The sequence below is a fragment of the Gekko japonicus genome, unplaced genomic scaffold, assembly GCF_001447785.1.
Source record: "Gekko japonicus isolate JY-2015 unplaced genomic scaffold, Gekko_japonicus_V1.1 scaffold2089, whole genome shotgun sequence".
Taxonomy (NCBI): Eukaryota; Metazoa; Chordata; class Lepidosauria; order Squamata; family Gekkonidae; genus Gekko; species Gekko japonicus.
Window position 1 is genome coordinate 278,602 of NW_015160282.1, and position 17,078 is coordinate 295,679.

The 17,078-nt window shown below is 47.8% G+C and overlaps 1 protein-coding gene across 4 annotated transcripts in view; it reads left to right on the forward strand.

Annotated features, from left to right (window-relative positions):
• FERMT2 (fermitin family member 2) overlaps positions 1 to 16,471 on the forward strand; it is a 170,082-nt gene extending 153,611 nt beyond the window's left edge. For 2 of the 4 annotated variants that reach the window (XM_015415539.1, XM_015415522.1), the window contains 4 exons: positions 2,083 to 2,103; positions 9,450 to 9,574; positions 11,844 to 11,985; positions 14,889 to 16,471. In XM_015415539.1, coding sequence (XP_015271025.1) covers positions 2,083 to 2,103; positions 9,450 to 9,574; positions 11,844 to 11,985; positions 14,889 to 15,062 — 462 coding nt within the window. In that variant the 3' untranslated portion in view covers positions 15,063 to 16,471. The remainder of the gene's footprint in view (positions 1 to 2,082; positions 2,104 to 9,449; positions 9,575 to 11,843; positions 11,986 to 14,888) is intronic. The other 2 variants (XM_015415547.1, XM_015415531.1) reach the window with 1 other exon arrangement.
• Positions 16,472 to 17,078: the final 607 nt, after the last annotated feature.

Consider the following 17,078-nt stretch of genomic DNA (forward strand, 5'->3'; position numbering starts at 1 on the left):
TGTTTCAGTGCTGCTGTTGTGGCCTGCAGTTCCAGTGAGTGTTTTTTGAGGGTTTGTTGTCCTGGGTTTTCACCCTGCCAGATGTGTTTTGGTGAAAATGTGTTGTGTTTTTTGTTTTGCTTTTTTTTTTTCTAGAAAGGCAACCAGCCACTTAGTTCGCATGCAGGGCCACCCCAAAAACAGGCCGTAGGGGTTGCGACTGATTTGTATGTTGCGGTTGTTTGTGATTTGTGAAAATTGCGTTTTTAAATCAGTGCAACGGGAAGCAAAACCAAGGGCAAGTGGTTGCATTGCCCTTCATTATTAATCTTGGATGGGTCGTCATTGAAAAATATTTGTTTAAATGGATCTGTAATACATAAGCTGGAGAAACATAATTTCAGCTTGCGCTTCTTTCTGTTGGTTTCCTTATGTCCGATGCTTTTCACATTTTTTCACTTTTTTATTATTATTATTTTTTGCTGTTTCTCTTTCCATAAACCCAGTCTTACGAAATGGCTTGCATCAGAAAAGATTCTGTAGGCCGTGAATCAGAGCCCAGTGTTCTGCACTTGGTAGGGGTGGGAAATGCCGTCAAGTCACACGGCTGATTTATGGCAACCTCGTAAAGTTTTCAAGGCAAGAGACCTTCAGAGCCAGTTTGGTGTCGTGGTTATGTGCACGGAGAACCGGGTTTGATTCCCCACTCCTTCACATGCACCTAGCTGGATGGCCTTGGGCAAGCCGTAGTTCTGATAAGAGCTGTCCTTGAAAAAGAGCCGTTTCTGTCAAGAGCTCTCTCAGCCCCACCTGCCTCACAGGGTGTCTGTTGTGGGGAGGGGAAGGGAAAGGAGTTTGTCAGCCGCTCTGAGACACCTTTGGGTAGTGAAGGGCGGGGTATAAATCCAATCTCTTCTTCTTCTTCTTTTACCTCACAGGGTGTCTGTTGTGGGGAGGGGGAGGATAAGGAGTTTGTAAGCCGCTCTGAGACTCCTTTGGGTAGTGAAGGGCGGGGTATAAATCCAATCTCTTCTTCTTCTTCTTCTACCTCACAGGGTGTCTGTTGTGAGGAGGGGGAGGGAAAGGAGTTTGTGAGCCGCTCTGAGACTCCTTCGGGTAGTGAAGGGTGGGGTATAAATACAATCTCTTCTTCTTCTTAAAGATAGAAAGTGAGGGGGCCAGGTGTACCTCCCAGGGGAGGCTGTTCCATAGTCGTGGTGCTGCCACTGAAAAGGCCCAGTCTCATGTACCCACCAAACAGGTTTCAAACAGAGCCAGTTTCATGTAGTGGTTAAGTGCGCGGACTCTAATCTGGGAGAACGAGATTTGATTCCCCACTCCTCCACTTGCACCTGGCTGGATGACCTTGGGCAAGCCGTAGCTCTGATAAGAGCTGTCCTTGAAAAAAAGAGCAGTTTCTGTCAAGAGCTCTCTCAGCCCCGCCTACCTCACAGGGTGTCTGTTGTGGGGAGGGGAAGGGAAAGGAGTTTGTAAGCCGCTCTGAGACTCCTTTGGGGAGTGAAGGGCAGGGGGGTATAAATCCAATCTCTTCTTCTTCTTCTTCTACCTCACAGGGTGTCTGTTGTGGGGAGGGGAAGGGGAAGGAGGTTGTAAGCCGCTCTGAGACACCTTTGGGTAGTGAAGGGGTAGAAATCCAATCTCCTCCTCCTCCTCCTCTTCAGAGGTTGTCTGCCGCTGCCTGCCGCTGCCTAGAGACCCTGGACTTCCTTGGTGGTCTCCCATCCAAATACTATCTGGGGCCGACCCTGCTTAGTTTCCAAGATCCGATGAGATCGGGCTAGCCTGGGCCGTCCAGGTCAGGGCAATTCTCCACTTGCATCCTACAATTAACAGCTTTGCTGTTCTCCTTGGCTCTCTTTCTCATGTTCACGTTCATCTCTCGCTGCTTTTTTTCCTCCCCAGGAGCATTATAGGAAAATTTGAGTTTGCTGTGGGTTGTTTTTTTTTAAGTTGGCTCATACCTTTTACCATTGCTGATAATTTGCACATTTCCTTTGCTTTGTTGCCATATTTCTGATTTGCCTTTTTGTTTTTCTCTTTTCTTTCCCTTCATGCTTCCTTTTCTTTCCTTCGCCTTTGCAGCCAGGCTATATAAGAGACTTGGTAAGTGTCGGCGACCGTCAATAAGCACTTTTAAGACTCCTCTTGTTTGTAACTGTGTGCTTAGAAGCAGGGGGAAGGGGGGGCTGTTGGGAATGCCGGTTAAGAAACGAATCCAGGTGCACCTCTGATTTTATGCTGCGTTCCTTCTCATGGAAACGGAAATGGGCGGCTGCCACCGGCCACCGTGTGCTGTTTTCGTGGCACAGCGCTAATGTAGTTTGGTCATCGTTGTGGCACCTGTGCAGTGCCGCATGGGTTACTGCGCATGTGCAGAGCTACCATGGGAAGATTTTGAAGCTCAGGAACGCTAGAGGGCTCTCCTTTCCCCACGTCTTCCATGCTGTTTTCCTGCCTTTCCCAGCATAAAAGGAGGCAAAGCCGTGACCTTCCTTCATCTCTCTCTCTCTCTCTGAGAAGTTCTCTTCTTCAAAGCTGTTTTCACGTGCACCTTTGCTTTCTGGCCTTAACACTGGATGGCAGAAACAGAGCCTGGATAAACCACAGCTGTAGCTCTTTGCCATGGAAACAGCCACGTTCTGAATGCAGCTTCAGGTCACCCCCAGACACCCCCCAGTAGGAGCTCTCGGTCTGGGGCAAGGGATGCTCTGTCTTCTTGGTGCTTGGGGGGGGCAACAGTGGGAGGGGGCTTCTAGTGTCCTGGCCCCACTGCTGGACCTCCTGGTATTTTTTGGTCACTGTGTGACACAGAGTGTTGGACTAGATGGGCCATTGGCCTGGTACTACGTTGGCTTCTCTCTTGTGTTTTTACGTTCTTATCTAGGGCTGGATCCTGCAGTAGGTCAACAGAAGGCGCCCAAAAATGGATCTCCCCCATTTTTTCCCTGTTGCCAGTGGCCATTTCTGACCCCAGGGAGGTTGTTTACTGGGGTAACGGACCCTGCATGGAGCCCTGTGGGTCAGTGGGTCGCTATGAGGAGGAAGAAAAGAGCGAAATCTCCTTTTCCGCCTCTTCCATCAGCAGAGTTCCACTCACAGGAAAGGCAGGAGGAAGTGGTTTCACAGACTTCCCTCTCCTTATGGCAGCCCACTGACGGCATATGGCTGTTACTCAGGGCTATTTTGGGGCAGGAACGCACAGGAACGGCGTTCCGGCTGGCTCCCAAGTTGGCCACGCCCATCAGGAACTCATTAGCATAATAGGCCACACCCAGCAGCAGGAACTCATTAGGATTGGCTACATTAGGGGTGTGTGGCCTAACATGCAAAGGAGTTCCTGCTCCCAAAAAAGCCCTGGGTTTTGACAACAAACAAGGTAAACAGAATAAGAAGCAAAAGGTGGGTGTGGCTGGATGACCACACTTCTGGTAACATAGGGGTGCGGCCTACTGTGCTAATGAGCTGTGCTGTCAGGGGTGTGGCCTAATATCCTAATGAGTTTCTGCTGTTGGGTGTGGCCTATTATGCTAATAATAGGTTCCTGCTGGGCTTTTTCTACAAAAATAGCCCTGGCTGTTACTCCATGGGGGTCCCACAATCCTGGGAATCAACTTTCCCACCATCAGGTGTGGGAATGCTGGGAGGTCAGATGAGCAAGCAGATTGCTGGATCCAACCCCGGGCTTCCAGTCCAAATGACCAGGAGGGAGGGGCGACAAAGTTGTGTGCCCAAATGTGAGAGAATTTTTTTTTAGAAATAAATTTAAATATATGTATTTAATACAAAGTGCGGAGCTGCGGTGGCTCAAGTGGTTAAGACGCTGAACTGCAGGCTGTGGAAGGTCAGTAGTTCAGCAGTTCAAGATCCGGGTGCCGCAAGACAGGGTGAGCTCCTGTCTCTAGTTCCAGCTCCTGCCAACCTAGCAGTTTGAAAGCAAGAAATTGCAAGTAGATAAATAGGTACCACTTAGGTGGGAAGGTAACAGCGTTCCGTGCGCTTTGGTGTTTAGTCATGCTGGCCACATGACCACGGAAACGTCTTCGGACAGCGCTGGCTCTTCGGCTTGGGAACGGAGATGAGCACCGCAACCCTAGAGTCGGACTCGACTGGCTTTCGAGCAAGGGAACCTTTACCTTTACCTTAATACAAAGTGCACTAAAACTGTGCTTTAAAAACGTTGGCCCAATCTGCCCTTGAAGTGGCAAATATTTGAACTCAAAAGTCCTGTTTGCTATTTGTTGAGGACACTCAAGTTCTGACTACACACACAACAACAAACCTTTATTGGCATAACAACAGCAGCCGCCTTAGGTACAGAGGCGGTAGGCCCGCAAAACAGTTAATTCACTACCCCTTCTGCCGAAAAAGAACTTCTCCTCCTATACGCTCTGTAAAGGAAGTTTGCCACCTCTTCGATGGTATCAGCCCCGTTTGAGGCTAGAAGGTTCATTATCTTACTTTCCTCAGGTTTGCCCTCCAGGGTTTGCAGTATAGGGCCGAGGTGATAAGCGCACAAATCCTGGTAAAATCTACAAGTCAGAAGTACATGGTCCGTTCCTTCAATCTCCTTTAGCCCACAGGGAGATAAACTATCCGGGAATGGTATTTTTTTTAATCTCCCATATAACACAGCTGAGGGGAGTACGTTAAAACGGACCAGCGTGAATACCCTTCTAATATAGGGATCAATCAGACAGGAAAAATACTCTGGCAGCGGCCCATTAAGAGAAATCCCCCAAGGAATGGGAGAGCAATGCCCAGTAGCAAGGCTTCTAAGTTCTTGCATTTCTATATCGATCAATCTCTGTTTAATCATGCCAAAAGCGTACTTCTCCAAAAGAAGGGTCAAATCATCCATGCTGAGCCCCATCAGTGTAATTTTCCCTTCAACACATGTCAACCAATCTGATAGGTGAGATTCGCATAGCATATAAGCGAGACTATTAGGCTCACTTCTATAGAGGAGGCGCAGCCAGAATTTAAAAGTTGAGAGCCATGCTTTAGTGACTAAGTGTCTCTAGTTTGTCTCAAGGCATATTGCCACATAAGGTATGCAAGTTGAGAGCCCTAGAATTTTTCTAAGAAATTTGAATTGAACACTTTCAACCGTTTTATTAAAAAGCAGAGATCCAAATTGGGGCACCGTAGAGTAGTTTTGCACATATTTTGTGATTAAACACCTTGCGAGCAGAGTTAGCATTGTAATAGAAGTGTATACCAAGGTATCTGAAACTCTTCACCTGTTCGATAGGATTTCCTCGTTCAGTCCATTTAGAGGGTTTCCAACTCCGACCGAACACAATAATTTTTAGCTTATCAAAACTGAGGGACAGCAGGTTCTTATCACAATATAGTGAAAAGTGCATTAGCATCCTTTTCATCCCAACCTTTGAAAGTGACAGGACAGCGTCATTGGCATAAAACAATAACGGGCAGTGTTTTACTTCTAGCTTGGGGAAGTGACCGTTAACACCACTCATAAAGGGTGCCAGATCATTCAAAAAGAGATTGAACAGTATCAGGGCCAGGATACAACCTTGCTTGACACACACTGAAATAGCAATTTGTGGCGTTAGGTCGCCTTCTTTTTGAGTATCTCACCTGGCAAGTAGTTTCTGAGTAGAGTTTTTTTTACCAAAAAGAGCAGACGTTTATCAATCCCCATATTATTCGGTTTCCTCCACAAGATATCTCTGGGCACTGAATCAAAAGCTCCCTTGAGATCTAAGAAAGCTGAGTATAATTTAGGTCCTTTCCCCTTTCCTATATTTATTTACTAGATGACTGAGAATGATGCAGTGATCTAGGGTTGACTTGCCCTAAGTTCTGACTAAAATAGTCACATAGGTATTTTCTGGACCAGAACTGGGAGATGTTCTAATTCAACAGCTGTGCATTTGGCACCAGCTACATGACTCTCATCTTGAGAGGCCTCACAAACATCTTTGTCTTGAGTCTATTAATCTTGCTGCTTAACTTGCCTATTTTGGTCCAGTAGTAACTTATTGGTTATTTCACTGTAAATATGGAATGTTGTAGCATGTGTTGTGTTTTGTAATGAGGCTTTCATTGGGCCCTTATATGTTTTTAACTGTCTTTCTAATATATACATGTATTTTTGTGTAATATAAGTTTACACTAGGTTTTTAATATTGGCCACAGGAAGTGGTGGCGGCTACAAGCATGGACGGCTTCAAAAGGGAATTAGATAAGCATATGGAGCAGAGGTCCATCAGTGGCAATTAGCTACAAGGTATAGATAGGGACTCTGGGGCAAGGGATGCTCTGTCTTCTTGGTGCTTGGGGGGGGTCACCACTGAGGGCTCCTAGTGTCCTGGCCCCACTGGTGGACCTCCTGATGGCCCCTGGTATTTCTGGCCACTGTGTGACACAGAGTGTTGGACTGGATGGGCCTTTGGCCTGATCCAACATTGGCATCTCTTATGCTCTTATTGGCCCTTTTTCAGACTTCTGTATAACCTGATACATTTCAATATTTTTAGGTTAAAAGCCTTGAACCAATAAAACAGGTCTAATAATTCAATATATCTAGGTTGATAACCTTGAACCACATTAAGACGGGACCAAGCATATTTTGGCCTCCAAGGCCCCCCTCAGTGGTCAAATACATGCATATTATAACATATAAATGTGTATTAGTGCCAAGGCAGTTTGATTAGAAGGTCTTGAAATGAATAAAAACGTATAAGTATTCAATAATTTATATATATAAAAAATAAACAATTTAACTACAAAAACGTTTTAATTTTATTTAAGTTAATTACATTCCAAATATCTTGTGTGGCAAAAGACTTAGGTTGTATGGGGGTCTTGTTAAACTTTTTAGCACACATGTCCAAGGAATGCAGGTTCAATAGCTCTTTCTGTAAAAAATGTATATAACAAAATTACTCAAATGAGAAATTAAGTTCAAATAATTAAGGACCCAACTGATTGCTATTAAATAAGACAAACCTTATAACCTAGATGTGCACTTTGCAATAAATACATATATTTTGTTTAATTTATTTCTCCAAAAAAAAATTCTCTCGCCCAACCTTTGGGTATACCCAACTTTGCTGTTCCTAATGGTTCTTAAGTAAATAAAAATAAAGCCACCATCAAGTTGAAGTGAGTATCTGTAGCGCATTGCCTATGAAACTACTCTAGTGGCCCCCACGCTGCCTTGGTAGTCACAATAATTCATATTAATTGCCTAAGCACATAAGGCACTGCCAGTTGTGACCAGTATAACAAGCAGGCCTGCTTGTTGGCTTATGATTTATAGGGAAAAAATTAAGGAAGGGGGTAGATGGTGAAGTTAGCAAAGAAAATTAAAAAGGCCTCAGGTCAGAAGGCAAGGAGGGGCAGCCCCTGTCGTGTGGCCGCATAGCAGTACCTGTGTGCCCTTTTGGCTCTTCAAGGGCTATAGACTTCTAAGGGTCGGAGGCCAAGAAAGGAGCGAGTTTACCGTGTTGCAAAAGGATGCCAGTCCCAGCTCTAAGCAGCTGGGCAGTGCCAGGCACGAGCAGGCAAACTGCGGGAGGAAGAGGTGCTTCACCAACCCACTGCTCACTTGGGAGGCCCTCGCTACTCGCCACAGGTGAGTGGAAAGCTGCGCAGCTGCAGCAATGCCATGTTGAATGAGCAATGAGATACTCTGGATCCAAGGACGGTCTCTTCCCTCTGGCTATTCTGAAGGCAGCCAACTTCTGCTGCTGGGCAACTTCTGCTGCTGGGTGCTTTGCCGTGTCACGTGCTGTTTTTTGCAAGACACTTGAGAATCGCGACCCCGAGGGCAAGAAAACTCAGGGGTGGGAAAGGAAGAAGGGCCCCTGGGAGGGCCCCCAGCTCACCGGGAACTTTGTCCAGGGATCCCTTTGAATCCGGAGGCTTCCTACGAAGTTCTGTTGTTTATTTATTTTACCAGAACTGAGAGCTGGGGGAAACTGTTTTCTAAAAGTTAGATTGGGAGGCGTTGAGGAAGCTGAATTCCAGCAAGACGTTCACGTCATTAGCAGAATAGACTTTTGGGGGGCTTGTTTTAGTGTGTGTTTGTGCCAGCTAATTTCCATGCAGCAGCTAATTTCTCTTGACACTCCTTATTCTCTGAGCTTTCTGCAAATAGTCAGCCACTGGCAGCCACTCGGCACCCGAAACAGTTCCCAGCAGCTTCTCCTCTCTCTTTTTTTTTTGGAGAGGGGTGGGGGGGAGGGGGGAGGGAAGCTGCTCATTCCCAGAAGCCGCTCACGGAATTGTCTCCAGACCCTCAACACACCCAGACTCCCAATAAATCCATGCACTGCGTGTTTAACCGACCAGACCAGCCTCTCACGCTTTTCCCGAGGCAGTTGATGCCTGTGACGGAGAAGCAGTCAGAAATCAGCACCGCGGGGCAAACGGAAATTCTAAAAGAAACGTGAAGGGGGAGGGGGCAGACATTTTAAAGAACCGTCTCCCCCTCCTTTCCGTGTCCACACGCTCCACGACTATGCCCTCCGTCTTCCTTTTCTTTCCCCCCTTGCGAGTAGGAGCGTGATTCATAAGAACATAAGAGGTGCCAATGTTGGATCAGGCCAAAGGCCCATCCAGTCCAACACTCTGGGTCACACAGTGGCCAGGAGGTCCAGCAGCGGGGCCAGGACACCAGAAGCCCTCCCACTGGTGACCCCCCCCCCCAAGCACCAAGAAGACAGAGCATCACTCGCCCCAGAGTCCCTATCTATACCTTGTGGCTAATAGCCACTGATGGACCTCTGCTCCTTATCTAATTCCCTCTTGAAGCCGTCCATGCTTGTAGCCGCCGCCACCTCCTGTGGCAGTGAATTCCATGTGTTAATCACTCTTTGTGTGAAGAAGTACTTCCTTTTCTCCGTTCTACCCCGACCGCTCAGCAATTTCATGGAGTGCCCATGAGTTCTTGTATTGTGAGAAAGGGAGAAAAGTACCTCTTTCTCTACCTGCTCTTTCCCATGCATAATCTTGTGAACCTCAATCATGTCACCCCTCAGTCGTCGTTTCTCCAAGCTAAAGAGCCCCAAGCGCTTTAACCTTTCCTCATGGGGAAAGTGTTCCAACCCTTTTATCATTCGAGTTGCCCTTTTCTGCACTTTTTCCAAAGCTATAATATCCTTTTTAAGGTGTGGTGACCAGAATTGCACACAGTACTCCAAATGAGGTCGCACCATTGATTTATATAGGGGCATTATGATATTGGCTGATCTGTTTTCAATACCCTTCCTAATAATCCCCAGCACAGCATTGGCCTTTTTTATTGCAGTCACTCACTGTTTCGACATTTTCAGTGAATTATCTACTCTCTCTTGATCAGTCTCTGCCAGTTCAGACCCCATCAACGTGTATTCATATTTAGGATTTTTGGCTCCAATGTTTTGATTCCATTCCAAGGCAGAGCAGTGGCCTCACGTCTGTGTCTCTCCCCCTTGCAGATCACAGCCAGGATCTTGGAGGCCCACCAGAACGTCGCTCAGATGAGTCTCATCGAAGCCAAGATGAGGTTCATACAAGCCTGGCAGTCCCTGCCGGAGTTCGGCATCACACACTTCATCGCAAGGTCAGTGGACTCTGCGTGGACAGGAAGGAGAGCCCTCTGGCTCCGCTGCCCCCTCTTTGGTGCGCTGAGAGTTGGGAACGGCCAGTTTGGCCTAACGGACACAGTCGGGCACATCAGCAGAACAGCGCGACGCTGTGGCCAGCCACCATTTTTTTCCCCATAACGTTGGTTTATGGATGCACAAATATGGTTGAAAAGGTGCCATTTTTATGGGAAAAATTTAGTAAGAGAAAAGAGGGAAAAGTGGCCAGCCACCATGGCTGTGCACCCTCTTGTTGCCTCGCGGGAAGGGCCTTTTGCAGAATCTTACCCTGAGCTTGAGGCTACACAGTTCTTTGTGTTTGTGTCACGTTTATTTTATGTGCCGCCTTTCCTCACAATACTGGAACTACAATGCCCAGGGTGCTTGACATCCCAGTCAGGAACTGAGTGCAGTGTTTCCCTGGGCATACCGAGTGCCTCGAAGAAGAAGAAGAGGAGAAGGAGGAGATGGGATCTATACCCGGCCCTTCACTACCCAAAGGAGTCTCGGAGCGGCTTACAAACTCCTTTCCCTCCCCCTCCCCACAACAGACACCCTGTGAGGTAGAAGAAGAAGAAGAAGAGATTGGATTTACACCCCGCCCTTCACTACCCAAAGAAGTCTCCGAGTGGCTTACAAACTCCTTTCCCTTCCCCTCCCCACCACAGACACCCTGTGAGCAATGCTCCCTCTAAGCTGTGGCAACCTGTGAGCAAAAATTCTGCCTTGTGAGCTACTGGCATTAAAGTTGTGAGCGAGCGATTTGGCTACTGCATAAATTAGTTTGCTCCGGAGCCATCCCTTCCTGAGCTAAGACAAAAATGTGTGAGCCGGAGGCTTAAAAACTGTGAGCTAGCTCACACTAACTCAACTTAGAGGGAACGCTGCGGCTGTGAGGTCGGTGGGGCTGAGAGCGCTCGGACAGAAACTGCTCTTTTTTCAAGGACAGCTGTGCCAGAACTATGGCTTGCCCATGGTCATCCAGCAGGTGCAAGTGGAGGAGTCGGGAATCAAACTCGGTTCTCCCAGATTAGAGTCCGCCCTCCTAACCACTGCACCAAACTGGCTCTGCATCTGACATGCTGGAGGAGACAGGGGGAATGCAAACTTCAAAATCTCTACTTCTGATACAGAGATCCAGGTGAATTATTTCCTCTTGCAGGAAGCCGCCTGTTGTGGTTCTTTATGAGTCACTGCTGGAGGCTTGCCTCCCTCCAGTTCCAGTCAGGAGACGTATCCCCAAAATTGTAGCTCCATGCAAAGGAAGGCCCAGTGTGAGACAGACTGGCTCCATTGAAGGAAGCCACAGCCCCTCAGTTTGCAAGTCCTGAGAATGGCTGCTCACGATAGGACATTTTGGAGAACATTAATTCATAAGGTCACCATAAGTCTCCAGGCCAGTTTGGCTGGAGATCCTGGAGGTTTTTTGCCATCTTCTGGGCATGGAACAGGGGTCACTGGGGGTGGAGAGCAGTGTTCCCTCTAAGCTGAGTTAGTGTGAGCTAACACGCAGTTTTTTAGCCTCCAGCTCACACATATTTGTCTTAGCTCAGGAAGGGATGGCTCCAGAGTAAACTAATTTATGCAGCAGCCAAATCACTCGTAGTGTAGTGTAGTGGTGTAGTGGTTAAGTGTGCGGACTCTAATCTGGGAGAACGGGGTTTGATTCCCCACTCCTCCACTTGCACCTGCTGATGTGACCTTGGGTCAGTCACAGGCTCTGGCACAGCTGTTCCTGAAAGAGCAGTTTGTGTCAGAGTTCTCTCAGCCCCACCTACCTCACAGGGTGTCTGTTGTGGGGAGGGGAAGGGAAAGGAGTTTGTAAGCCGCTCTGAGACTCCAAGTGAAGGGTGGGGTATAAATCCAATCTCTTCTTCTTCTTCTTCTTCTTCTTTTAACTTTAAAAGGGTGTAACGATATGAGCTTATGTTTGTATTTCGGTATAGTGGTGATGCTGCTTATGTGTGTCTCTAGCATGAATACCTATGCAATATGTATACTAGACGACCCTGGAGGTCCCTTCCAACTCTTATGATTCTGAGTTGGAGGCATCTTGACGGCGCCTAACACACCCATGCAGAAGGAAATGGGGGCAGGCTTCTCTTAAAAACAGATAGCTCTTCCGCAAGTTTTTTTGGAGGGGTGGTCTAAGAGTGAAGCGTGCCTCCCCTTTTAATCCAAAGTGTGCCTCAGCTCTCGGAAAGCTCAGCCACACTGACGCAGGTTATCTCTTTATAAAATGCGCAGGTTCCAAGGAGGTAAGAAAGAGGAGCTCATTGGCATCGCGTACAACCGGCTGATACGGATGGACGCCAGCACCAGCGACGCCATCAAGACGTGGCGGATCAGCAACATGAAGCAGTGGAACGTGAACTGGGAAATTAAAATGGTAAGCCCTGCCATTGGCCACGGGACTCTTCCCTGGCGTGCCAAAGACCAGAACCCCTGTTGGCTGCGTTCTCGTCTTTTGTTAAAGCGCTAGGGGTTTTAAAGCCATTTCCCCACGAGCCTTCCGGTATATTTGCTGGTAGATCTGGCAGGTGAAAAGCTCTTGCAAACTGCTTGCCTGGGGTTGCCAGTAGCTTTGAATACCTGTGCTTTACTCCAAGGGTCTCTGCCCCAGAAGGTCGGACCAGAACCAACGGGCTGAAATTAAATCAAAAGAGCTTTTGGCTAAACATCTGGCAGAACTTCCTGACAGATGAGGGCGGTTCCTCAGTGGAACAGGCTTCCTCGGGAGGTGGTGGTGGGCTCTCCTCCTTGGGAGGTTTTCAAGCAGAGGCTAGAGATGGGCCATCTGACAGCAGTGCTGATTCTGTGAACTCAGGCAGACCATGAGAAGGGAGGGCAGGAAGGGTTGCCTCGGTGCTTAGTCTCGTGGCCTTTTCTGACACGCCCAGGGAAATGCCGATCGCCACTTTGGGGTCAGGAAGCAATTTTCTCCAGGCCAGTTCGGCTGGTGATCCTGGAGGATTTTTTTTTGGGGGGGTCATCTTCTGGGTGTGGGACAGGGGCCACTGGGGGTGTGTTGGGGGAGGTATTTGTTAATTTCCTGTATTGTGCAAGGGGTTGGACTAGATGACCCTGGAGGTCCATCTCTCCATTTCCTCTCCGTTTCTAGTCAGCACATCATTGGCTGTTTTATTGTAATGTGAACGCAAACGAGCTGAGGAGCTCAAATGCCTTTCAGTCTGCAAGCATCTTCTCGGGTGACGTCAGGCATTGGTTGTCCTCGGCTACGTAAAAAAAAGAGTGAGGAGAGAGTGCCCCCCCCCATTGTAGCCGAACACACTTAAAAGGCAGTTCCAGTGGGCAGCCGTATTGGTCTGCAGCAGAAGACCAGGCTCAAATCCAGTAGAACCTTCGAGACCGAGAAAGATTTTCGGGTTACAAACTTTCAAGAGCTAAAACCAGGGCTATTTTTGGGCAGGAACGCACAGGAACAAAGTTCCGGCTGGCTCCCAAGTTGTCCACGCCCAGCAGGAACTCATTAGCATAACAGGCCACACCCAACAGCAGGAACTCATTAGGATTGGCTACAATTAGGGGGGTGTGGCCTAACATGCAAAAAGCCCTGGGTTTTGACAACAAACAAGGTAAAGAGAATAAGAAGCAATAGGTGGGTGTGGCTGGATGACCACACTTCTGGTAACATGGGGGTGTGGCCTAATATGCGAATGAGCTGTGCTGTCAGGGTGTGGCCTAATATGCTAATGAGTTCCTGCTGTTGGGTATGGCCTATTATCCTAATGAGTTCCTGCTGTGCTTTTTGTACAAAAAAGCCCTGGCTAAAACTCTCCGACGAAAGGAGCTTTGGCTCTGGAAGCCTCAGGCCTTGAAGAATCTCATTGCTCTCTCAGGTGCCGCTGGGCTCGAATCACACCTCAAAGGGCGAGAGCACTGGGTTGGTTTCAGCATCATAAAAAACAGTTAAATGCACATAGTAGAAGAAGCTTTAAATTACAGACCCGTGGTCGGCCAACAATAAGAGCAATAAAATCAGGATTACTCTGTTTGAAAGCCCACCATGACAGGATAAGAATTAGAGCACAAAGGTGGGAGCGAGAAAAACCATCAGAAATCCAAAGCAACTTAAGCTCTGAAAATTTAAAAAAACAAACAAACTCAACAACACATTTTTTTTCTTGGCACATAAAGCCTCAACAAGCTTGGTGCCAGATGAATCATGGTGAAGGAAGGAGTTCCACAGCCGAGGTGTCACAACAGAAAAGACCCTGTCTGCAGTCTCCACCCACCTTGTTTCCTAAGATGGGAGTGTGCGATTGCTCCACGCTCAGTTTGCCACTGTGGTGTGGTGGTTAAGTGCGCGGACTCTAACCTGGGAGAACCGGGTTTGATTCCCCACTCCTCCACTCGCACCTGCTGATGTGACCTTGGGTCAGTCACAAGCTCTGGCACAGCTGTTCCTGAAAGAGCAGTTTGTGTCAGAGCTCTCTCAGCCCCACCCGCCTCACAGGACGTCTGTTGCGGGGAGGGGAAGGGAAATGAGTTTGTAAGCCGCTCTGAGACTCCAAGTGAAGGGCGGGGTATAAATCCAATCTTCTTCCTCTTCCTCTTCCTCTTCCTCCTCTTCCTCTTCCTCTTCTTCCTCCTCCTCTTCCTCCTCCTCTTCCTCCTCCTCCTCCTCTTCCTTCTCCTCTTCCTCTTCCTCTTCTTCTTCTTCTTCTTCTTCTTCTTGTATTCAAAGCCCTTCCCACTCATTAATGCACAGTTTCTTTAAATAATGTGCCAGTGTTACAGCTCAGAGGCTGGCATGAGTGGCAGCTGTTTGATCTGTGCATTACAGGGGACTGTAGGGAGAGGAACGGGGCCGTAGCTCAGTGCTAGAGCACCCGCTTTGCATGCCGAAGGTCCCCGGTCCCATCCCCCGCATCTCCAGTTTAAAGATCCTGGCCCTGGGAGACGGGAAAGACCTCAGCCTGAGACCCTGGAGGGCCGCTGCCGGTCTGAGTAGGCAGTACTGACCCTGGTGGATTGATGGTCTGGTCCAGTAGAAGGCACCCAGAAACTGACGAGCCCCTGTTGAAGGCCTTGGAATGGCAAGGCTGGAGGTCAAATCCCTGCTAGCCATGAGGTTACCCGGCAACCTTAGACCAGCCTCACCAGGTTAGCGTGAGGGTAGAGTGGGATGCCTCCTTTGCAGCACCCTGCCCAGACCTCCTTCAGGCATAAGTGGGATCAAAGTCAATAAGTGGGCATGGTGTGGCTGGAGGACAAGGGGGGGGGGGGGGGGGGTTCCCCCCGGGTGACACCCTCGCTCTGTGCCTGCAGGTCACCGTGGAATTTGCAGACGACGTCCGAGTGTCCTTCATCTGCACCGAAGTCGATTGCAAAGTGGTACACGAGTTCATCGGCGGCTACATCTTCTTGTCGACGCGCGCAAAAGACCAGAACGAGAGCCTAGACGAAGAGATGTTCTATAAACTGACCAGCGGCTGGGTGTGAGTTCGAAAGAGAGAGAGCCCTCCCCGTTATACTGACACAAAACTCAATGGCCATATTAAATATCTAACTTCAAAAAAAAAGCTGTTATTTGAAATATGCTGCTTAATCAAGTTAAGCTTGAAGTGTATCTTTTCTTTTCTTTTTCTTTTTTTAATATCACGGGGAACTTTGCCTTAGCAGACCAGTTTTGATGTACGTGCACTAACCCGCACTTCCGTTAATCTGCTAGAACAACAACAACCAAAACAGTAACGTGGAGCGCCTTATGCAAACATTCAGTGCCTCTGATTCTCCCCTGGCCATTCAGTAAGAAGGCGGGGGGCCTTTATCAGGATAATTTCTGACAGATGTAAGCTAACCCAAATCAGTTAAAAAAAACAAAACTCTAAGCCATTTAACTACTAAGATACCCAGGGCCTAATCTATATGAAGTCTATTTATCATGTTTAATGCATGTTTTCTGGGTTGTGTTTTTTAAAAAATATATAGAGAAAAATATATATGTGTATATATATATATTGTAAAATTGACATTCATGTGTTCCCAACATCCTTCCTACTTCAGAGTAGAATTCCTGGCACGCGACCCAGGAAGTGTGGTTGTGGCACCTCTTCCCCCGTTAGCTCCAGCGGGGGGGTTTGTGGGTGGGCTTTTCCAGCTTTGTGGAATGCATCCTCTGACCCCTGACCTTTTCACATGGTATCAGCAGGGCCCATAGCAAAAGGCCTGAAACTGACAAAATCAATCATGCGTGGCCTTGAAAAGGAAAACACACATACACACACACCTTCGTTAGATTTTAAGCCTATTTGTTAACTTCTCTCATTTCCTTTCGGTGATCATTTATATACTGTGCGTCTTTCTTTTCTTTCTCCTGTGCCCTCCTCTTTATTTTTTTACACCATATTGTATTACAACCAACTGTAGTATTCACCAGCATAGCCACTCTCTACCTAAGATATGCAAAAAAAAAAAAATTCATTACGAACATGAAGTAAAAGGTCTATGAAGTATAAGGATTTTTGTGTGCGTGTAACTAATGTAAAAAGAAAAACACAAATTTTATAAAATTGTACAGGTTTTTCTTTTTTTAAGAGAAAATAAATAAAACTAGTCTCACAAGCCAAAGTAGGTGGAACAGCAGTGCCCTCGAGCATAATGGCCTTAATATGTTTTTAATCTAAGTTAAAATCTCGGTTGTTTTATAGCGGTGCCACAAAGCCCTTAGCAAGGAGGCTCAGTTGCCTGGCATTAGGGGATTCCCAGTTCCAAATTTAACACTAACAGCCGGGTTTCCCTGAACTGCCCGGTGCTGAGAGATAACCAGTATTGTGTTGGGTAAGTCCATGACACAAAATACCATGTATAAATGCTTTGTATTTTAAATAAAGGTCAAATCTTTTATTTAACATCTGGTCCTCATGGCTCTGTGTGTGTTGTTTGTCCTTTGGGGGCAACCTGTATATTCAGGCAGTCATACCCGCGGCTGTTCACGTGGGTACAGCCCTTTGCGGAGAAGTGTGTGGAGCACTGGCTTTGGGCCCGGCACCCTCGTCCCTATCCTTTCTGCACCAGAAGTCTCACCAAGACAAGTTGCCATCTTCTGCCCTTTGCCGGCTGCACCAGGAGGATTCACCATCCTGTACGTCCAGCGAAGCTGTTGGGTAGCAGATTCAGGATGGACAAAAGGCAATATTTCTTTACGTAACGAGTAATTAAAATGTGGCATTCGCTGCCAGAGGATGTAGTGGTGGCCACATGCATAGAGATCTATAAAAGAGGATTAGATGGACTCGTGGAGCAGAGGTCTCTCAGTGGCTACCAGCCATGGTGACTGAGGGGAGCCTCCACATTCAGAGGCAGTCAGCCTCTGAATCCCACTGCCAGGGGGCAACACTGGGGGAAAGCCTCAGCTTCTATGCTTTGTTGTTGGTCCTGCAGAGGAACTGGTTGGCCACTGTGTGGGACCATAGGCCAGACAAGATGGACCCCTGGTCTGATCCAGCAGGGCTCTTC